Consider the following 24128-nt stretch of genomic DNA (forward strand, 5'->3'; position numbering starts at 1 on the left):
GTTCTGTGATTTCTGGAGAATGCTGTTTCTTGTACCAGTAAAATGTTCCATGTGGTAAAAATATTTCAAGATGTGAGTTCTGTTGGTTTATGAACTGCTTGACATTTCGTCTGGTGGATCTTGGGATTTGAACTCAAAATGAACAAGCATCAGGCAGTCAGTTTGCCTCGATGTGTTTTATTATGAAATTTTGAGGCTTTAGATTACTAGAGGGTGAAAAATATGTTTGCAGGTGGTAATTATACATGATTTGGAGCTCTCCAAAGGGTATATATTGTAAAAAAAAGGGTTGTATTTCTCATTCCCCTTCATTTTGTAAATTTAGCACCACCAATTATTTAAGCCAAATTGCTTAGCTTCCTCTAGGCCTTATTGCAAGGCAGTGGCCTGCAGCTCCTGAGCTGATCTGGTCTTTGAAATACTTCTAATGTAACATTTACAGTGGAGGATGCTGTTAGCCACACTAACTGTGCAATTTGTCAGCCACTCTTCATCTTCTTATAACTTTGCCAACTATTAACTATTTAGACTGAAATTTCCCGTAGTGGAGTTCTGCCACAGATGGTTTTTCCGAATGTTTTTGTCTGTATTTTGTTAATGGTTTTTATGAACATGTGTTCATAATGTTTTATGTTTATGCATAAATATGTTTTCTGTGCTTAAGTATGAAGAGAATATGTTGTTCTGAGTGCCTTAAGACAAGGTTGACTCTTTCACATCTGCCTTCCCACCAGGGAAGGAGCAGGACTTTCTGGTGATCCAGGACACATTGGAAAAGACGAAAGTCAGAGTGCTTGTGCTTGCTGGTGGGAAAGGGAGAAAAGCACGTAGTCATTAAGCAGAGAATTCCCAATTCACAGCAAATTGCTAAAAGAAGGCGTTGATGGAATGGATGTCTTATCCCACTGCAGGTCCGCAGGTCCGGTCTGGGCTGTGCTCAGGGAAAATCCTGAAACTACAGAGAAGTCAGGGTGGTGGTTCCCCCCAGAGAGAATGCCTGCACGTGTCTTTACTTGTTTGGCAGCATTGTTTGGTTTTTCAAAAAGTAAGAAATAAATAAGTGCTCTAGAAAAAGCAAGTTAAGGCCACAAAGCAAACACACAAATGGTAGGAAATGCCAGAGAGAAGGCAATCAGATAGTATTAATTCAGACCTCTTACGATATCCTTGGCAGGCAACCTTTACTAACATACGGGGTAGATTTTTCTCTAGGAACCCCCGCCATGATCACAGGAGAAGAAAGGGTCACACTTTGTTGAAGTGGTGGAAATATTTTTTACAAATGATCGTCAGTGATAAGTTCTTTGTTCTCAACTGTGAGTCCAAGGGTTCAGTTGGTAAAGTGCCCATAGATTGCTATATATTGCAAGGAAACATGAGTGCCTCCAACCAAAACCTAGAGGGGAAGGTACAGAAGAGATATGGAAGATAATGTGATTTTACAGTAAATTGTATCTGATCTGTGCTGAAAAATAGCCCCCAGTACCTTCTTTGTTGTTATTCCTAATAGCAGGTTTCGTGTAGACAGGTTTCGTAGGACCAGGGTGATTTTTAACACATATTTTGGTTGGGTTTCCTCTCTGCTAGTAGTTCAAATGCTCCTTTTATTTCAGTAGCACGTGCCCTGGGTGTGCACTCTCCAAAGCCTTGGTTGGATTGACGGAGCTAGGAAGCAGGGAAGGGTGCCTGGTGGCAGCACGGACTGCCTGCCTTCTTTGACATCTGCTTTTTTCAGTATACTCTCCACGCCGGGCTGTATCAGCCAGGGTTCAGATGTCCCACCCTGGTTGCTGCTGTGCCAGCTCTGTTGGAAAGCTGCAGCTCCAGAACTACCAGAGGTAAAACTTGGGATGGCTGCCACCATCCTGGACGTTGAGTCATCTTACTGCTGAAAGCAAAGCTTGCACTTTGTGTGCCAGCGCTGAGCCTGGCCTCTACCTTAGTAATTAAACCAGTTGCTGTGTTCCTTCCATGGCACCTGTTCCTGAGCTATATTGTCAGAAACAGGTAAAATGAAGTTACACTTCTAATCCACCTGGAATGCGGCAATTACCACTTGTTGGGCTGAATCCTGCATTCCTGGGGGATTACCGGCCCCTTGGCTTGAACTGATTAGCATTTAGACTGCTGTAAGCTTGCACACCTAAACATGGATTTACATATGTGATTAAAATGCATTTGCTGCCCAAAAAGCTTAGTCAGAGGGGCGGATTCTCCCAATGTGCCTACAAGCAAAGTAAGGCACACACGTTTTGTCTTGTCTGAGAGAAGCAGGGGCTTTAATGTGGGAGCTGCTGGTTCTACTAAAGGTCTTTGAAACTCTTGCTTTTATAAAGCCATATACTGCAGCGCATGCTGACTTGGTGAGTTGAAACCTCAGAGGAGAAAATTAGGCGTGCACTTAGTTTCCATTTCTTTTGCAAACAAGCATCTCAAGGAATCAACATCCACTTGTCTTTGGTGCTTTCAGCCATGAGGTCATGCAGGCGTCCCAGTAAAACTCATTTTAAAGCCTATTAAGTTCACCACATGAAAGTGGTTTCCAGCCAAATTTCCCAATTAAATGGCTGTCAGCATTAAGTGGCTCTAACTCTACCTGCTGCCTTTTGGAAATGAGCATCTCTTCCTCCACCATCTCCTGTGTTTGGGAAGGAGGAACAGCTCATAGTCTTGCTAAACAATATTCTGCATTTTGAAATAATTACTTAATATGGTGCTTTCCCTAGCTCGGTGAGTTCTGCAGTGATTATCTTACAACTGAGCCCTATTCAGGTTTCAATTTCTATTAAATAAGCTAAATCGACAGCATTAAACAGTTGCCTGTTTATTCTTTTTAACAGGAAATGAATTTAAAAGAGACGCAGCCACCCGTGAAGAGCTGTTGAAAGCAACGATTGATGGGAGGGAGGAGGTGGTTTCTCACCAAAACCTTAAAAAAACAAACAAACTGTGCATAAAAAATAAAAAATAATCACTTTTAAAATAGGGGAAATTTAGCTATGAGCATTTCTCTCTCTTTTCCGACTGGTAAATCATGGCATGCAGAGGGAATGCCACGAGGGAAAAAGAGAAATGAAAATGCAATCCAGTAAATATTTAATTATATAAGGAGAAATAAGTGAACTTTGGGGAAAAAAAAGGGCTCTGGCGGTAGGAAAAGGCCCATCTCAGGGCGTCGTTGGCAGGATGTGAAGCCTTTTACCCCCGGGTTGCTAACTGGGCTTTCCCTCGGGCTGCGGGAGCCTGCAGCTGCCCGGCGGGCGAGAGATGTCCGACAGGGACCGTAGCTCGTGGCTTTGAGAGGCTCGGAGGAGCCCCCCCCACGTGTGCTCCTACGTGGCTCCGTTGCACCAGGCTTTGTAACCTCTCCTGACACTGGCCACGGCACGGCCATTCGCTCTTGGTGGCTTAAAGTAATTTCCTTACCCGGAAATCGTTTGACAGCGGCTGCAGCAATCGGTGATTATGTGAGGCAAAACAAAAAGGCCAGATGAAGCAGGGAGTAAGTGGAGTTCGCAAGGACGCTCTGCCCTGGTGCTGGCTTTTAGGGTCCATGCTCTGTTGTTTAATGCAACTCTTTTTTGGGGTGTGCCAGCGGGCAGGGGGGCAAGGCAGGCGGCCCTTGGCACTTTTTTCCCTTTTTTTATTCCTGTTGCTTAAGGCCCTCTGGATTCTCATTTCTCCTTGCCTATGCATTGCCTCCCCTCTCTCCCCTTACACCACAGGACAAGCTCCTGCTCCAGCTCTTTGAGAAAGCTTCTGATTTACTAGTGAGCTCTTTTCCCTGATCCTTATTTAAAAAGGTGAAGAGCCCTTCATTCAGCTGCTTCCCTTCCACAAAAATGATTGTGGAAGGGTAGACTTTTCCTTCCGTCAGATGTTGGTTTATTTACAAAGAAATAGATAGGCCTGAATTTGAATAAGAGCCTATTTACATCTGGTACAGTGGAGGAATTGTTTGGGAACTCTTCATCCTTAGGCAAAGATAATATTGGAGTCTTTGCCAAGAAAGAGTCAGCTTTGAAATATTGTATTCTTTTAACTGTGAGTAGGATTCAACTTCAGTGGACGTCCCCTGTACAGAACTGATAAGAGAACAATGCCGTCGCTGCCGCTTCCCCTGAGCTGGTCCTCCCAGTCCCCCCATGCCCACCTGCAGCCTCCTCAGGAGCTCGTGTCACCGTGGCAGCTCCCTGACCATGCACAAGGACACGTCCTGGCCGTGGTTGAGCCAGAGCTGAGGACACCGGTGCTGGACTGCAGCATTATCTCATTGCTGGTACCTCCTTCTCCCAGGAACTCTTCACTTGGTCCTTCAGTTTCCAAAAAAACCTTTAGTGTGAGTTTTTGCAGATACTGCCTATTTTCCTATCACCTTCATGGCTTATCTGCTTTGACAAACAGTATAAAACATTAGAATGATTCAGGGCTTGGGAACCATTTTCATTTTCAGACATCCACGATCCCAAGCCTGGGCTCTGAGCTCCCCACGGCTCACAGCCTCTCTGTGTGGCACAGACCTCGCGGTCACCGCCTCGGCAGCACTTAGCAGTCTCGTGGTGCTCCAGGTGTTGTATGGAAAGCAAACATTCCCCGGAGAGCTTGGCAGCAAAGGTCAGGATTTTACAAAATGCACCCCAAATCACTCAGTGGTTTAAGGTTAAGCTGGGATTTATCCTTAAGTATTCAAAGGCATAGCAGTATAAGGATCACCTGTAGCGAGGATCTCGCCTCTGGGATGGTGTGAGGATCCAGAGCAGAAAATTACTGAGGAAGGCCAAAACAGGGGATGGGAGAACTGCAGTATTCGCTCTACTCCCCTGTGCGTGGGACTGCGTGTCACTAACTCTTTGGAGATCCTGCGTGGGCAGAGCATCCCCTGGCAGGGTGGCTGGCATGGCAGCTATGGCACAAGAGGAGGGCACGGAGCGTGGAAGGGGCTGCAAGGCAGGACATCCTGGTGGGTCCGTGCTGCTGATGGACCCCTTGTGTCTGGGGGCTTCCCGAGGGGAGAAGCGAGCCTTGCCGTCCTTATTGACAAATCCAGGCGAAAGCGGTCGCCTTGGCAAGTCGTTCCAGGCAGGGGTATGACCTGGCTGTGAGTTCTTATAGGAAAATCTTTCTGATGTCCCAAGGAGAATTTGACTCTTAGGCAAACTACATCTTAAAAAACATAAACAAAACCAAACGTGGAGAAAACCAGGTGGATCAAGGCCTCCTAACTTTAGCCCCAGTTCTTTAGAGATTTCCAGATTTTCTTTTGAAATCACTGGATGTGAATTTGATACGCGTGGTGAAAGGGGAAGAATTACAGCTTTCACATTCATGCACAATTTACCTTTTTATTTTCCTTTATTATCTGGGGGATATTTGGTAAATCAAGCTCCCCTGATGGGGCTCAGGATTCTGATTCTATTTGTGGGGTCCCGTTAGTAGCGAGGCAGTAAATTACTGCTACTTTGTTTGAAAATTTTTTTAGCCACAGTACATTACCTCCTTTTGTTTGCTTTTCCACTGACAGAGTGTACGTTTTTATTTGAGAATTTGTGTTTCTTGAATGTCTCATTTATAAATAATACAGGGTGTGAAATTTGAAGGTCACAGAACACAACCTGAAAAAGAAACCACCCTGAGTAACGTTGGGCATTCATGGCAAAACTCTTTCACAAAGTGCTTCACTTACATTGGATTTTTTATATAACCTCAGTGTGTGCAGTGAATACCTGATCATTATACATAAGGTAACTATATATAATAACCTTTTCCTGGCTCATCCAGCTATCTTTGTTTATTTGAAAGATTGATAGATCAGAGGGTCAAGGGACGTGTTTTATTGTAAGTTTCTGTTCCAAATTTCCTGACATTTTTGGTTTTTAAAAAAATAGACCTTTAAAAGGCACAGAAAGGGCTAATAAGAACCAGATTCTAAAGTGATGCTATGTCAAAATGTCAAAAATAACAGCTTTTCTTTGACTCTACAGCATTAATCTTAAGGCACATACCTTTCTATACACCCTTCCTTTAATAGCTTGAGTTTTTGTACGTGGCTCTTTACTGCAGAGCAGCTTCTAAAGTGACAACAAAATCCCTTGATGGTTTTCAGTAGTTGGGTTTATAGCTGGATGTGGACTTTTGTTTACCTATCCCAAATCACTTTTTTTGTGATAAAGTTTAGAGGCTTCCTACTTGTGCTATAAAACTGGTTCCTGAGTAAAGAAAAGCTTCATTTCCCCTTGCCAGATTATAGCGTCAAAGCTATCACCAAAACATCTGTCCTTAAACCTGAACGTTGGCTCATAAAAGGAGAGGCAGATGTGAACTCTCAAATGCATATTAAGAATTCGCATTGGCATGAAGGGCAGCGGGTTGTCCGGTTCCTATCCAAAAGCAATGGGATTCAGGTGCTCAGCCCCAGAGAATTTTTTGGAAGCCAGTGGGCATCTGTGCTCTGGTCTCCCTCCACAAGCCCTCCCTCCCCTGTGGCCCAGGGCAGTCTCTAAGCTGCTAATTATCAGAAAGCAGCAATTAATTCTGAGAATCCCAGATACAGTGAATGTCACACACGGACAGCTGAAAAGCCTTCCAGCCTTGGGCAGTGGTCAGCCTGTTTCAGTTCAGTAAATTATCCTTGAGTGGCACTAAATCCTCTAGATGGTGTCTGGGAAGAGAAAGCCCAACACACAGCTGCAGCGTGTGTCCCAAATTGAGCCTTGCATGTACGCATCGCTGAGGAGACTCGTTTGAAAATAAGCTGGGCAAGCAAAGGCAGTACAGTATTTCCTTTTGTCCCAAGACAGTTGACATTGAATGTTTTCGCATGATTGTCTGGACTGCTTGAACTCTGATATTCTTCATATGGGTTGAGTGTGGTATCCCTTTCCTCCCACTGTCATTCCTCTACTTCTGTTCATTTAAAATAAGTGAAATTCCAGCCGGGAGTCTTCCTTTTGCCCCTTTTAATAACAAGGGTCTGTTGATCAGACCTACAGATTGGACCTGCTGGGAGTTGTCTTTCTTTGTGAGTTATGGGCAGATCAAGCAATCGATGGTTAATCCTTTTTCCAACTGAGAAGTATGCGCTCTGTCTATGGCCACACTTCAGTCAGAAATCACTAAAGTCAGAAATCCTGCTGGTTCCTTCTTTAGCTTAAAACTCAAGTCGATTGAACATATGGAACAACCAGCAATCCTCTCCGGCATCTTCAGGCTGGGTGGGCTCCACATTCTTGACTTTCTCCAAAGAGAACAATTCCGTATAGAAAATTTCCAATGGTCTGTGTTCAATGGTGGTGCCAATACACGTGCGTACGGAGCGCATCCAAGTGTAGCATCAGACAAGGCTAATGGGGATAATCCAAAACTCTGATTGAATGAAAACTCTTCTTTCCAGACTAGTATGCTAGATTGGATAGAATGTATTGGATCCTCTGACGCGCCTAACAAGCTTTTTCCCTTTAGGCAAAGGTATCAACTCTTTAAGTTAGCAATCACTAAATATATCTGTCTTGACTGAAACACTTTTTACATTTTTTCTTGCCAATGTATGCTATGACGAAGAAGTGGTGAGCTGTTAAACCTTTTGGTGCAAAAAGATAAATGCAATATGCAGTCTGTAAGCCTGGTGTCCCAACTGCTTTACTCCAACCAGGTCAGGTAGTTGCTTTTATGTGCTGCCACGCAGATTTGAATTTTCAAATCCAGAATTAAACTTATTCTCCCATCCAGCAGCTGGAAACGGTGTCCCCACAGCTGTAGGTTTGCTTGAGAAAAGATCTGGAGATGTTCTTTTCCAGAGAAATGTGTTGTTACACATCTGTAATGGGAAATATCTTGATACACCGGCCTCTCTGTTGCAAGTGGATTAAAGCTGTTTTCAGGCTTGCAACAGCTTCAATGGAGACTTCAGTGGAGAAAAGGATAAACGAAACAACAATTCTCCTCGTAAAATGATCATTTCAGGGTCTAATCCTGCATCCCCATTGTGCTTTAAACACCTAGTGAAATCAGAAACATACAGCACACACAGTGCTTGGGGAAAAAAGGTCTCACTGTGGCCAGCAAAATCCTCCTCCAAGCAAAGAGGGTGTTACTGCTCTAAGATGTGTCTTTGGTAATTTAAGATAGAGTAACCATGTGGTCACAGAGGAGATTAACATTCCTTGGCCCGAGAGGACGAGCTTTTATTTTGAAAGCCACCTGGGTTCCACTTAAAAGTAGTAGAATACTTCAGGATTTATTATGACCAGGCAGCCTCCTATTTAACAATGTCAAGACGGAGCTGTGGAAATACACACACTTTTCTTCTTCTGAGATACACAACACACTACATTTCGTCCCTGCACAGCTGTTGCTATTCTGTAACATCAAACCAGCAAAAGTTTGGCTATGAAGGATACCTAATATTTGGATTTTATATGCAGTGTCTCCAATTTATGCGCTTAGAATCATGAAGATGACTTATGATGTGTTGTGTTTGCATTGGCAACGGTTCAAAACCAGAAATATATTTCAGGCTTGGCTTTCCAGATATTATCTCAAGTCATTTAAAAGTTCATTATAGGGCACCCGCTAGTGCTGCTATAGTAAAGGGGCTGTCAGCATTTTTCAAGGGTTTATAACTCAACCATTAAAAAAAAAAATCTCTGTGGGCTGAAACTTGGCATTCAGGGTCTAGGCCCAGCAGTAAATTGTTTTTACAAATTAAAAAAAAATCAGTTCAACTATTATTAAATTATAGGTGGGCTAAATTTTATTTAGAACTTTTTCAGGCCATTCTCCCATAGTTCTGTGAATTAAAATGTTTCCAAAATGTTTTTATAGAGTGCTACTCCAAAATACGGACCAGCTTTTGTTATATTCTTGAAACCCTGCAATTTAACTTAAAATATAATAACAGTGCTTACCCCAGCATAGCACTTTTCACCTTCAAAGTGCTTTATGAGCATTATCTCATTAATGTACAGAACAGCCTCCCCATGATGTAAGAGGGATTATTTTCCTCACTTTATAGCTAGAGAGATTGAGCCAAAAGGTTTAAGGCTGTTTTTAAAAGGACTTAGTTGCACAAATCCCATGTGAGCTTTGGTTGGCTTTGGGTGTCTACTTCCCTTTGGCTCTTCTAAAAAATCACAACTGAAGTGATTCACCCAAGACAACTCAGAGCCAGGATTAAAACTCAGACTTTCCAATGGCCAGTGCCACTAGACGGGTTAATTCTCAGAAGTGCAGTAATTACTTTGGAAACACGATGGTTCTTATGTACAATAAATTATTCTTTAGGTCAGAGGGAGTCAACTCTGGGCATCTGGGGGGCTCCTCGATGGCAGGGAGCCTGTCAAATGAAATATGGTAAAATGTGGCGTGCTTTGGGACCACGGCCGTGCGACACGGCGTCTTCATTGTGTGTGCAAGCAGTGGGGCCATCCCGTTTCATCAGCCTCCTGCTGAAAGCACAAAAGGAGGATTTACCCCCATTTTTCTTGGCCTTTGGTCCCAAAAGGAGGAGATGTTAATGCTGATGACACCAGAGAGTGACTGGCAGGGGGGGGACCTGCACAGGAACCGGACCACAGGCAGGAACTGTTTTATATGTTCTTTGCATAGTTGTTATTAAAGGGAGAGGATGGTGGTGGTAGCTTTGGAGGTTTGATGGGCTTTGGTAGGTGAGAGTTAGACACAAGTATTAAAAATAAAATTGGGCTCCTTCAGCTCCTCCACGCCAGGCAAGAGCAGCAACGGATGGCTTTTTTGCATGCCGGCAAAGGAATGCTCATAATTTTCTATGCCTCAGTAAGAGTCCTAGGTTTTCTGGAAGCACTGTTAGACATTCGGCTCATTTTCAATTACAGACCTGCTTTATCTGTGAGAAATGTCTTCTTATGAAGCTTCCAATTGCTTGAAACCTGCCCGGTTTAAATCTCAGCTCAGGTTATCTGCTTGATCTGTTTTATGATTTGGAGGCAAAATTTATGGATTTGAGGACTAAGCTAAGCTGAATTTAGCAGATAAGTTTTGTTTCAGTGTTTCAGTCGTAGTTTGTGGAGGAAGGTGGTGAACACCAGGAAGAGTCAGAAGCTCCTGATGCTGAGAGGCTTTTTCTGCTTGTACCTATAGAGAAGTTGCACCGCAGCTCTTGCATTACAGCCGTACTTTGTCATTGAGTTACTGTTACTACTGATACTTTAAAATCCTTCCCCAGCCTTTAGAAATCTACCCTACATCCTTACTCCTTTATTTGCCTCTCCTGTATACCACAGGACCTTTAAATATTATGTTTACTGTGTTGTTTGTCAGCAAGACTATCACAGGACTGAGGCCCTTCTGTTTTCTGACTGTGTTATACTATAGATGTCTGAACCAGTCTTTGAAACGTTATCAGGAATTATATAAATGACTGTGGTATAGAAATGTTACATTGGATAATTAAATGCGGTTATCCAGTTCCATGCTATTAGTGTGATTTTATTAAACCCAGATTGTGGAGAGAACCCAAGAATATGTGCGCTGACTTAGATTATGCTTCCCAGTGAGGTTATTAAGACGGCAAGAAAGTTAGGAACGTTTCTAGTCTTGCAATGAAGCCTGCAGAAATTGTTCTGGAGAGCTCAAAAGGTCAATCTGACACCCCTGGCAAAAGACATCAGACCCTGTTGTCTGTCTTCCCCTAGGGCTGGGATTTCTGCCCTCTTTACCCCATACATAGATTTCCTAACTAATTAGATCCATAGGAGTGTAGGTAACAGTAGTGTTTTGCACAGTTTCATACCTGCAGTCGATCAGTGGAAAAAAAAAAAAAAAATGCGTGGGCAGTTCCTTTGTGCTAAATGTTTATCCTAATGGCTCCTCGGGACTAAATGAGAACAGGGATGCATTGTATTAAGTGCTATGCAAATACAGGATAAGAGTTTACATGCTAAACAGATTAAATACAAAGGAAAGAGATATTGATACACTCGAATCATAATGAAGGGAGTAGCTAGTGAAGACATGATTACAATAAATAATTAGGGAAGTGGATTAGTTAGGCAAGTTAGTTGGCTAAGCTATTTCTAAACATGCTGGAGATTTTTTTCATGCTTCTAGGCAGGCTTATTGCCGGAGTTAACAGTAGATGTACCTGAGAATGGTGGAGCATAAGCAGCACAGCACAAGTTTACTTACTGATAGGCTTTTCTTGACCTCCTGGGCTGGTTCTGAGAGCACAGAAGCAGAGTACAGCCTCTGGATTTCTCATTCCTTGGCCGCCCTGCTGAGACAGCCAGCAGATGATAATGGGTTTTGGCCACTAATGACCACCGTTAGACTTGAACCTGTGACACGGAGATGAAAGCCCACGTATTCCATTCCCCGTACCCAATCCATCTCGCTCTCCGCCTTTAAAGGATTTAATTAAATGTTGAATACAGTTAACTAGAAATAGTCCTCTTCCTGAATGATGCAGAATGAAATAGCACTTGACAGGAGAAAGCAACGCTCACAGATGGGATTAGAGGAGATTAATTTTGCTAAATTTTGATTTAACGTTCTCTATCTTAACAAAAGAATTCTTGATCTTCTGCTTGCACCGGTCATGGGACCTATTTCAGATTTAAGACAAACTTTAGTGCTCTTAGCAAGGGAAATACTAAGTGAGGAAAAAGTTTCCAGCTCCTAGATGTGATCCTTATTCCTCATCTATGCAGTTAGTGCTTACCAAATCATTGACATACTGTCTACACTGTCCTGTGAGTCAGTTAAAAATGGCTCTGAGATCGTCACTTCTGAGCGATTCATTTCATGTATTCCTATATTTTGGGGTCCTAACATGAGCGGGGGCAGCTCTGCAGAGGCATCAAAATGAGCAGCCCAATTTCTGATACATATTTTTCATGTTTATTGGTTAGCAAAAAGGTAAAAGAAAAGAAAAAAAAGATGCAGTGTTATCTCCTTCTTCTGTGTTGAATGAAGTCAAATAGGATAATGTTGAGAAAGTAGAATCTGTGGGTGTATGAAGGAAGGGAAGTTAAGAAATACAGCATTACTATAGTGCAATGGAAATTCCAAAATTTGTTCCTTTTATTACTCTGCAAAACTATGCGAGACCTACTGCCTGCCCTGAAATATCAATTAACAAGTTTTATCATTTTCCACTGAACCTGATAGCCACTTCTTTTGTTTCCCTTTCAAAGACAAGAATGAGCTTTCTTTAAAAATGACATTTCCAGAGCTGGAATTCTTTATTTGCCCTTTTTTCTTGTTACATAACAGATTACTTCTTGACGCTTGATGAACCTATGAATAACATAACTACCACCCTTGGCCAGACCGCAGAGCTGCACTGTAAAGTCTCTGGCAATCCTCCGCCGACGGTCCGTTGGTTGAAAAACGACGCGCCGGTTGTCCAGGAACCGCGGAGGATCTCCTTCCGTGCCACGAGCTATGGGTCTCGATTGCGTATAAGGAACCTTGACACTACAGATACTGGCTACTTCCAGTGTGTTGCGACTAATGGCAGAAAGACTGTTTCCACAACTGGGGTGCTGTTTGTAAAATTTGGTAAGTTTTCTCCTTTTAAAATGTTCCAACGGTTACTTGGAAAAAGAGCCGTGGAGAAAAGTGTGTTTATTATCCACTGAAAGTGATGGTATCAGCCGGTCTGATTCAGGCTATTTCTGGGAGTATCTGTGGGGTGGCAGCTTATCTTCTCTGCCTCTTTGCTCGTGGCTCAGCTGAGATGCCAGTGTTGCCAATTCTAACAGTGGGTTTTACAATATAACAGCCCACTGGAAACTGGACTGAAACACAGGGGTCACTGAACAGCAATGCGCATTAATGTGCTGCCTGAGCGGATTCAGATCAAATGAGAGAAACTATTTTATTCTGAAGAGCCTGAGTGACCTCCTTTGTCTCAAGTCAGTGAGAAATTTCAGCTTGCAGTATAGATTGGAGGGATGTTAGTGGTATATAGATACATATATACCTGTCAGGTAAAATAAGCACTTTTTCTTCAAAGTTTATATTGACATAATTGCCTTCAAACCTGATCTTACAATAGAGAAGATTCCAAACAAGGAACAGGTTTCATGTGTCTTCTCCTCCACCTCCACATTCAGAGGGAAATAATTGACTGAGATGAAAATATTTGTGCAGAGTCCTAGGTAATCCTCTTAGGAACTGGACATGTAACACAATGAACAATGAATGTGATGGGTTTCATAGTCTTTTGTCATAAATCTTCCACATTTTCTAAATTCTAATAAGAAATTAATCATTAGATGTTCTCATAAGGTAGTTGTCTTTTAGCTTGTACCTGAAATGTAGATTTTTATCTGAGCAATGATACTTTTACAGATTCTCCTGTAGGAAACAGTGATTATTTTTCTTTTTTCTGACTGGAGCACTATTTAGTTTCACAATTCAGTTTCTAGAGAAAATACTCATTTCAGCACCCTGAAATCTGCTGTGGCCGACTCTCCAGTGTGCTCTATGCTGGTGAACACGCACTCCAGCCTTCCAGTAGTTGCCAAAATACGAGCACTGAGGACAGTAAGAAGGAGAAACCCTCTCAGGCAAAGCCCGCTGAGATCAGGGCGAACTTGATCAGTGCATCTGAATCAGGCCTAGGATGCATTCCCTCATAAATAATGAAGATCGACAGGGGGGAATGATGCTGGTTTCTCCCAGTTATAGTTACAACCTGCTTTTGTACAAGCCTCCTGTGGTTTTCTGTAACCTCTTCTGTGGTGGCCCGAGACAGAGCTGAGGATGAGTGCCTCACCTCTTCATTGTCCTCATCTTTGGCATTTTGCAGATAGTCATCACTACAGTATACAGTCTTGTCTTTCTTTTGGTACTGAGAAACTGGGACTCATCTGTTAAACTGCATAAACCACATCCAACATGACAGACTGTTACTTTTATCTTTTAAAAGGTTTTCAAAAGCTTCCTGCTTGCTACCTCACCATAACTCATCACACTGTTTTTCTTCTGTCATTTTTCCAGGTCCCCCGCCAACAGCAAGTCCAGGATCATCGTAAGTTGTTTCATGTCTGTTATGCTGATTCATTAATCTTGCATTTCAGCAGTCAGAAGTTCATTTTTCATTTTTTGTGACAGGAGCACCTTTACATTCCACTTTCAGTCAGATAGGATGGTAATTTATTGTAACTGAATTATCTGTCTCGTAGATATATTTTCATGTTATCGTGTCAGCTCCTATTTCTTACTCTAGACTTCTTAATTTCCAGTATTATTACTTTAGATCCTCTGGTGCCTTCAGGCTTTCAACTGATTTCAGTGTACCTACAGATATGAGTAGAAGCTGATCTTCATACATGTCATGGCCCAATATGGAAAACAGTTACCATTATAAGTAGTTTTTACTACCTAGGAACTTATTACTGATTTTAAGGGAACTGATGGTTGTAAACTATATCTGTATCTATCAGTACCTGTATTAGTAAACTGTCTTAAAACTGAGTTTTTAAAGATCAAGTACGTGGTGGGGAATAGCGGCTGTTTTTACAACAGCTCCCTTCATCCTGGAGCTCAGGTTTGGTCCCTGCTGCTGGGTCCAAGCTGCAGGTTCTGAGCAGTTGCCATGTTATTGGATTTTGGCAGTGGGGCTGCTGGTTTTGGTAGCTTTTGACAACATACATTTATCTTGCCCTCTAGTTTCAAGATACATCATCAAACTTGCTCACCTTCTGTAGTCCTTTATTGTTTTCAAGTGTGATCTTCAACTGTTTTGAAGTTTGATATTAATTTTGTGGTAGTGTGTCCAGCTGTAGTTCACATTTTACATGCAGGGAACAATACTGAAAACCCACCTCTCCTGGTGAGGGAAGCTGCACCGTTAGAAGTGAAATACACTACCAACTAAAACATAAAATGAACTATTAATACAATTACAAGGGATGCAAAAGCTTGGGGATGTGAATGTTTCTGGCTGTCCTTGTAGGAGATATTTCACAAAGTACTGCAGAGGATATAAATTAGGGGAAGCATCTGACCACAAAAGGACATGCTAGGATGCCCTCTAATGGAAAATCATAAAACGTGTTTTTGTCTTCCCTTTTGAAGGTACCTGACATGAAGTTAGGGAGTTTGTTTTGGAAGGGGAGAGCTCTTTGCTCAGACTTAGGCTCCGTTTTGTGATGGCAGTGTTCTGGGGAGGAGAGCTTCATGGCGCTGTGGGAGGTAGGGGCTGTTGTGCTCTTTAACAGTTTGGAGACTTAATTCATGAGTTGAGAAGATGTGTATTTTGTGTCTGCTTTCACCTAGTTTGGGGGTTCTGGAATTTGTAAGGTTAAGCAACACATCCTTGGTGGTCAGAAACCTATGGGAGGGCAGTGTGAACAGAGAGAGCAGAGACCTGTGCTGGAAGTTCACTGTCTAGGCCACTCGGGGTTGCCTCACTTTTTAAAAAGAAACTAGATTTGGAAGCCTTTTTCCTACTTTTCTTTCTGGCAGCGTTTTGCTTTTTTTTGTGCCCCCCCTGCAAACAAACCCACCATCACTTAACTAGCTAAAAGCTTCACCCAGCTATGGAGAAGTAGCAGCAAATGGTCCCTTTAATTCAGTGAGAGTTGGGCTGAACTCTAAGGTGATGTCTACACAGCATCATCCAGACCATGAGGAAAAACCAAATTAGTGTCACAAGCGCCAGTTTGGAGACTAGAACTATTATGCTCTGCCTGAGCTAAGCACCCTTCTTTCAGCTTAACATGGCCCTCTTTTATTCTGAGTGCAAAGCCCATATATTCAGGGAACAAACAATCACTGTTTCCTGTATGCACCATATCAAACATTAAATTGGCTTTAAAGTGACTTAATCCAAGATTTTCATTTTGTTTTCAGCATTTTCTGCCCTGATATACACATGTACAAAGAATATGAAAAAGTGAAAAAAACATGAGACGTCCTCTTTGATAGTCGACTTTATAATTGTACCTTATAATTTTAACCAAAAAAAGATATTTTATCACACTTCGTTACCCTGGGAGGGTGTGGGCCCTGTCTAGGAAGAGGGCACATTGTACTAAACATTGGAGAGAAACATATCCAAAGAAATGTGCAGAGGGATCGCCGTCTTATTGAATGGAGAACATTTACATTCCTGTAGAAGCTAACCAGATTTAACCTATGAAATAGGAGAATCAGGAAGGAGCTTATGACAAAGAAATTACAAACTTGGAACTCATACTAAATGAGAGTAAAAAAAAAAAGGTCAGTATACATTGTCTTGAGCCTAGTTCATGTCTGCTGCCAGTGGCATGAGTGCAAGAGCCTTTCGGATAGCAGCGGTGGGTTAGGTCCAGCTGTGTGAAGCAAAATCGCGCAGAGAAATTGCATGTTGTGGAATGCAGGAGGGAAATTGCTTTGAAATCTGTTCCTTGCTGTTTGCTGCTCTTTTCACACAAACAATATCTTGAGTATTATACAGCCTACTCATGCGTAGCCTTCTCTCCATAGAAGTTGTCAAACAAATTCGTAGCTATGAAATTAATGAAAATTTGGTGGAAGTGCCTGTGGTAAGAGCGAGCCCACATTATACAGATCGGTGTCACAAAAACATGTTTGAAGGACTGCTGGCTAAAGGCAGCAGTGCTCTTCAGCACAGGGGAAGAGACCATTTTATAGAGCTCTGCTAAATTTTCTTGTCTGAAAAACAAATGAAAGTTGTTCTAGAGATTAAAACGTAATTTTTCTGGTATTTTGATTGTAAGTTTCTTCAAATATGAAGAGAAGTTGGAGCCTGCTCCCTGTAAGACTCTGTGTGTGTGTCAGCCCTCAGACTGTTACGTCGTTTCACAGCCTTGATGCCGTTTTAGGACTCCTCATTGCTATTAGATGATCAATAAGTACAGTCATGAGAAACACCTGCTTTTATCTGTGTGTACCAACCCCATGTATGCCAGCCTCAATTTTCAAGTTCCAGGGTGTTAGATGTACTGCATGGTCAACTTCCCTCCCCATCGCTCAGGACTCGTGGGAGCCCTATGGGGAAGCACTTTCTCCAGTAGTAGTTCTGGGCCACGAAATATCTTCCTGTCATTTTTTCAAAAATTAGGGCATTGGTCCTGGTGCTTTGGCTAAACTGGCTGTGGGTCTGTGGGTTCAGCTGATTCTGGTTCCCCAAAATACATTTCCAAGAACCTGTGTCTCTCTTCCCTTGCTGTGCAGGCTGACCACTGGTGTTGCTCTGAGCAAATGGACACTCGCCGCACGACATATATTATTTTACAGTGGTTAAACGAAAGCTAAATATGAAAACACTTTGAAGGATGTTGTGGAAATGAAAACGCGTGCTTGGATAGTGTTTGTGCTTTATCAGCATGAGTTCCCTCTTCCATGAGAAGGCAATTAACAAAATCGATGGCAAGTAGCATCCTTGTTCAGTGAGCGAGGTTTTCCCATGTTGTCTTCATCAGTCTACCGTGAGTGGAAGGTTCTGTTCGTTGAGGATTTAATTTGAGGATCATGTTTTTTTAAAAATTCATGTGCTCAGCACTTTGCATAATTTATAGGTGCAGAGTTCTGCACTGATGTCATGGCAGAAAAATAGAAGGGCCAACAGTAGTTTAAACAAAAAAGGTTAAATGGATGACTTCTGTAAAAGAAGACAGGCAATGCTAGATAACATAATAATTCACATGTGCGTTATATCCTTATTCTTTCTGCTTTCCTCAAGCACTGTTACAGTTAGCTAGAGCCAAACGTCAGATTTGCAAATCAGTCTGAAGCAAGCAAAAGAAAATTCAGCAGGAACACACCACTGCAGCCTATAAGGAAATCAAGAAACCAAGGTATTGCTGCAGTGTAAAGCACTGGCTGACCTGAATGTCCTTGCTTTAACCCTCTCGTGTTTGGCAGAGGTCAGCTTAAAAGCCCTTATCTGCGAGGCCGTGGAGTTACATTCCATTAACGTGCACTGCTGCTCTCCATCTCTGACATAGCTCGAAGAAGCTTATTTCGTTTAATAAAACCCCACAACCCACAGTCCTGCTTTATAAATAAATCATTATTTTATCTTTCATTTTGCCGGAAGGTGCTACAGATACAGTGCCAGCTACAAGCAGCTCAGTGAGCTGTGGGGAGAGTGCCGATGCCTCTGTCCCGCAGTCCTGATGTGTGCCCAGGAGCAGGGCAGCCACGCCAGCTCCGGCTCTCGGACTGCTGGAATAGTTTCTGTAAAGTGGGTGATGTCAAGGGCACCTCCACAACAAGCAGGACTCTGGGGGGGCCTCTTCTGGCTGATAAGTGAGGTCCTGATGGCTCTTGGTGGAAAAGGCCACCATCAGCTAGTTTAGTCCCTTCTTTTTTCCATGAAATTTGTGAATGCAAACTCAGGTTGAACTGACTGAATAATCTGAGGAAAATCAAAGGGAGCATGTTGCTAGTTAACTCGTGTGTCAGTGTATACTCATGCACTGCATATTTCTGTGTGTGTGTATATATTGTACATGCATATGGATGCACCGCTGTAACCATCACTTCTAAAAATTTCCTGAAAGTTCATAACTTTAACATTATTTTTGAAGTTCCCACGCTTCACATCACTTTGAAACTCACTTTTTTATCCATCATCCATAGCAAGGTTTGGTCCTTTAAGGATGTAGAAATGTGTATCTTAACCTCCGGTCTCTCTGATTGCTACAGAGATTGAAATCAGAAAGGACTGAGGTCAGAGAACAGCAGATTTCCCCGAGATGAGAGAATTTATTACAACAATAGAGATACCTTTGGCCTGGGAAATGGTTGTGTGCCCAATCTTTTCCATTATCATTGTTCTTTTTTTTCTCGTTCTGTATTGTTTCCACTACCTGGAGCAATGGCTCTGTGCTTGCCCTGAACTTCCCCCACTCCAGGAGAAATCCCAGGTGCAAGTCACTGAACTTAGAGGAGTTGGAGCATACTCGCGCTCTGTTCAAGAAGTGCCACAGGAGCTAGAGTGAAAAAGAAAACAAAAATGCCTTTTTACATGGTCTAGTCTATAAATGAGCTTGACAAACCCTGTTGGAGTGTAGTCCAGTGGGAAGAGTTCAGGAAAATTCTCTCTATATTCTATGTTGGAGCTGTACAAAACCAATTTATTGTGTTGTGAGCGTGCTTCAAAAAAGCTTAACCTGCAGGTGAAATAGTTCACTCAACAACACAGACTTTTGACTTCATTACAGTGAAAACATGGGAAGAAGAGCGTGGCACCTCTTGGAAGTATTCTGTAAGTTCATAAGACACAGTCTTTTAGGTTTTAAAGGAGAAAAATGCCTAACTCAATATTACTGCTCTTGGATGTGCAGTGGTTCCTGTGCAGCAGAGAGACAATGGTGTGAGTGTAAATCAGACTGGCTGTGTATATCATGGACTGGCACCTCCTGAGTAGAGTATATACAGTCCTTGTGTCAGTATTGCTCTTGAACAGTCCTTTTATTCTTGAGAGCCTTTTATATATATATAACCTAAACATGGTATTGTTTTGTTCTTTATTTAACCACTGGCAATGAGGAGAGGAGAAGAAGGCTGTAATTTTAGGGGGCATTTGATTCATAAACTCAAATGGGGTTTGTGATTCCCAGAAATAGCTTGCAAGGCTTGTGAAACCACAAACCCCACAGGATTCTCTCATCCTCTTTTTCAGTGATTAAGATGTTTTTTTTTTTTTCCTTACTTAAACACATCTGGGTTTTTTAGTAAAACAGATCTTTTATACAGTGGCTCTGTGTGGCTGGATGTCAGCATGGTTCCTTCAACAAGAAAACGCGTAACCCCTGGCCAGCATCGAGGTGAGCCTTGGCCAACTGTGTATTTGATTGTGGATTTCAAAGAGTAACAGCGAGATTTTCCCCTTTTGGCCCTAGAAGGTAAATTTTATAGGAGAAAAAATGCCAATCAAGAGGCAAGAGTAGATTCACCGGAGAGCCAATCCAGCAGCATCCTGAGATCCTCCCCGCTGCTGCCTGCCCACAGCACCCAGCACCCAGGGCTCCCGAGCACCCAGGGCTCCTGAGCACCCAGGGCTCCCGAGCACCCAGGGCTCCTGAGCACCCAGGGCTCCTGCACCCAGGGCTCCTGAGCACCCAGGGCTCCTGCACCCGGGCTGGGCACCAGGCTTGATCCCCAGGATCTTGGTGAAGGAGGAGTATTGATTTCCAGTCCTGTAACACGTTCTGTGTCACAAAAACTACCTCCCTGTTGCTTAGTGATGGTGGAAATTTTGAATGAGCACTGGAGGCCAGTCTCACCAGTTTTGGCGCAGGATCTTTTATAGCCTCAGTGAGTGTTGGTGCAACAGCTTGTACATACAACCTGTAGGATCTGAGACGCAAACTTGAAGTGGGATATTCCATGTGGAGGCCAATATAAATATATTTGTGCAAAAAAATCACGCGGTATGAAGATGAAGTCTGAGTGGCTGATGCTGACAGAAACCATGTTACGTTCTGTTGCATTACTTCATTCAAGTGAAAATAATACTCCCTTAGTTTTGCCAGGGTCTGAGAGGCAGATTATCTGCTGTGAGCATGCCAGTCGTGGAATTGAAATATTTCCAGGGAGAGCTGGACTTGTCCTCTTCACTGGGTCTTTGATCTGGTACACACTTATCTGTTAACGCCACTGTCTCACCTTTTCCCTTGTACTGATTATTCTGCTGCAGTTTTCTTTGTGACTTTCCTGTAACATCGTGCACAGTAAGGTGAGTGCTGAGGCACCAGAGCGGTTGGTTTAGGAGGAGGCATGCTCTTGGACTTCCCTGAGCAAGCAAAAATAAATTAAAACCTCTGGGTAAATGTAGTACAGAATTTAGGAGCCATATCTGTGTCTTGTATTAAATGAATTAGCTATAGATAGTATTCTAGTGCATTTTATCTACCTCAAGATACATACGTAGCTAAATATACACATTAGCTGAGAATCCCAGGATTCTTTGCTTCTTTATCTCCCCTTATCTCTCAGGCTGCATACGGGAAACTGAGCCAGAGTAAGATTAAAGGTGTGTTTCAGTTGCCTTAACCGCAGCTGTTTGTGCTACTTCAGGTGCAGCTAAAGTCACGCTGGTCACCTTGTCTGGGTTTGACACCCGGAGGTGATTTGCCCGAGCTATTGCATGTGTAGCCTACAAAGAAATGGAAAATTGAGCTCTGTCTCTGGAGGCGCAGACCAAAACTTGTGCCATTGGATTATTGGTTTTGTCTGCTGTGGCCGTCCACTGGTTTTCATGTGAGCAATGCTGCAAAAATTCAAGTTCTTTGCCGCAGAGCTCTTACCCCAGCTTTTACTAATGAAGTAGGTTAAACTGTATTTTGGTATGCCATGGTAAGTCGAAGAAACTGTAGTTTGGAGAAAGATTGACCTTAGAAAGTGCTTTTCGCTTTTGAAAGGGTATCTGATAAATATTTTCACAAATTTTAGCTGAAGTGTTCCACTCTTATCTGCCTGTAGTGCAAACAGAAAGCCCTTCTGTCTTCATGGGGCACGAAGGAAAGGTATGACACAATATGGAGACATTGTTGTATTATCTGAAAACAAATTAATTACACTGATGTCAATATTTTTTTAAGCGAGGAGGGAAGAATGAGTAAAGTACATTATGACTTGGACATTGGGTCCCAGAGTTCCCTAATGCATTTTTATAATACAAGGGAAAAGACAATGTGCTATTAAGAACTGGATTTATTTTCATTCTCCACAGGATCACCCATAGCAACTACATATGCAAATAAATGTTTGATATAGAAATGGCCTTTGTGGAATGCTATAGCCAATAGCTGAAGAGTATTTGTACTTTATGAGGCTTTAATATGACCCGGTTGCATAGTCAGTAACTCCTGACATTGCACACAGGATTTGTAGAAAGACCCCAGGAGACTGAGGGAGTTGAAACCTTGACCCCAGCATTTTGTTCCCCTCGTCCTGAAGCCAACTTGTCTGCTTACGAGCGGCACCGTTGCCTGCTCACCACATCTTTTTCAAGCACAAATCTACCCAGGCAGCGCAGTGCAGCATCCCGCTACACCCAGCTCACTTCAGCAGCTGCCCCGCGGTACCCGAGGACGGGAGGGGAAGACAGGCACTGCTGTTTCCTTGCTTGGCAAAATCAGTTCTCAGCTCTGCGCGGTGGCCTTTCTCAAGAAGTGGTAACGTGCTAATTCCCACTGCACATCCAAACAGTGGGGGAAAAAAGTACACACGGTGCATTTTCTACAGTGAGAGTTTCTCACCGTGCCCATAGAGGTCAGAAGGAGGCAGGCAGGATGGATTGGGCATGTAGTACAACCCACGGTGGAAGTGACAATGAAAAGATGAAATTGCTTTTACTTGCTTAGGAACTGCTCAGCTTGCAGCATGTTGGAAATACTGGATGGGGTCTTGTGCCTTTTTATGTTTAGCTGCTTTTTAGGATTTTAATTTAGCCTTGCTGCATTAGTCCTGTTGCGCTGAGCTTGTTTGACCGTGTGTGATCAAGGCTGAGGATAACACCAAAAGGTGAATTTACACTGATGTTATAAACTAGGCTCAGATACCTTACTGAGACTTTTTAACACTATGGATCTAGGAACATTTCAAATCCCATGCAGGAACCTGGAGGGGCTGATACATAAAGTGTGGATGGAAGATAGATTCTCCTTTCTCTAATTGGTGATCTTTATTGTCAGTGTTTATACAAAAACTTAAAGAAATCCAGTAATTAGATCATTCGGCCCTGAGTTACAAACTGGGTGCGTATTTTCCAGATTGGTTTAAAAAGGATCAAAGTAAGGACACTTTGAAGTGGCATCACTTTGGCAAGAGGAAGGAATGAAAAAAGCAGGAAAGGCTGAAAAGTTGCATTACTTACCCTGATCGTCTCCTGCAGCCTCCAGGGTATTGAGTTTATGGAGATATTCTTTAACTGTCAAAAAAAAAAAAAAAAAAAGAAATTATTACGCCCAGTTGGCAATCTGTGTGTGACTAAATCTGATAATAAACTGCGTCTTGTGAGTTAAACCAAATAGTCAGACCTGCCAAGTATTGTTCCTATTAATGCTGTATATCCTTAATGTCACACAGAGGCCTTTTTTCCCACTGAACACCCTGGCAGAGCTGTCTGGGTAGAAGTTCAATCCACCCCAGGACAGAGGGCCCGTGCTGCTAAGCTCCACATTAAAGCTGCAGCTAAGACTGGTTGGAAAAAAAGTATTGGATTTGATTAAAGATATTGAGCCTTCAATATTTGGTTTATGCCTTGTTGAAATGAAGCTGAGACCACTAGGCATTTTTCTCAGAAAATAAATGCTGCACAGCCCCTGGCCCAGCATACACTTACTTGAGAGGAGGAAGATGCTGGCTCTGTTTTAGAGCAGAGGTGTAACCTGGTTTTCCCATATTTCTTGTGGTCATTCCAGATAACAGCTGTTCTGAAGCCAACCCAAAAATTCCTTCTGGACCTACTAAAAGATTGCAGCAGCAATTTTGTCCAAACCACTGTGTTTTTCTGAAACGTTCCAATTTTCAGAAGATGATGTTTTCTCTCTAAGACAATTTTCATCAAAAAAAAATATTATTTAGCTCTAATCATAGGAGCAATTTAAATAACTTACAAGGATTTCTTTGAGCCCGAAGGCTGTGAGGCAAGATCTGACAATGTTACAATTAATTTCACCCTTCCTGGACTGGGTCAGGTTACAGTTCTGGCTAAACAGAGCCTGCCTTTGTGCTGCTTTATTTTGGAAAAGACTTGCCCTGAATATATGTCTTGTCCTCAAAGAGGGCAAATAAAAAATTACGGTTTTGAGTGTCTCTGATTCACATTGGATTAGCCCTGATTTGTGTTATGCTCGAACAACATGGTATCTTAAAGTTTCTGACAGAGATTATTGGTCTGTTGTTTTATTTGCGTATATTTACAACACGATACCTTCTTCAATTGCTCTTCCTGGAAGAGCTGCTAAAACAGAGATGGGTACTCTTGTTTTGGGGAGGAGGGGAGTCCTTTACAATGTAGCCCAGGTGCCAGAGCCTCCTGCCTTCCAGTTCCAGGCTTTTGCAGCTTTCTGTAATATTTTGGAGGTTTGCTGGTCTATCTTAAGGAGTTAAAAAAAAAAAAAAAAACACAACAAAAAGCTAAGACTGGAAACGAGCCTCCTTGATTTCCCTCCCCACGAGTCTGT

General features: G+C 42.6%; 1 protein-coding gene across 2 annotated transcripts in view; it reads left to right on the forward strand.

The window, feature by feature from the left end:
• ROR1 (receptor tyrosine kinase like orphan receptor 1) overlaps positions 1–24128 on the forward strand; it is a 173129-nt gene that overhangs the window by 117037 nt on the left and 31964 nt on the right. For both annotated transcript variants that reach the window (XM_042785516.1, XM_042785523.1), the window contains exons 3-4: positions 12247–12534; positions 13981–14011. In XM_042785516.1, the coding sequence (XP_042641450.1) occupies positions 12247–12534; positions 13981–14011 (319 nt within the window). The remainder of the gene's footprint in view (positions 1–12246; positions 12535–13980; positions 14012–24128) is intronic.

The sequence above is a fragment of the Tyto alba genome, unplaced genomic scaffold (assembly GCF_018691265.1).
Source record: "Tyto alba isolate M040663 unplaced genomic scaffold, T.alba_DEE_v4.0 Super-Scaffold_1000006, whole genome shotgun sequence".
NCBI classification, from domain to species: domain Eukaryota; kingdom Metazoa; phylum Chordata; class Aves; order Strigiformes; family Tytonidae; genus Tyto; species Tyto alba.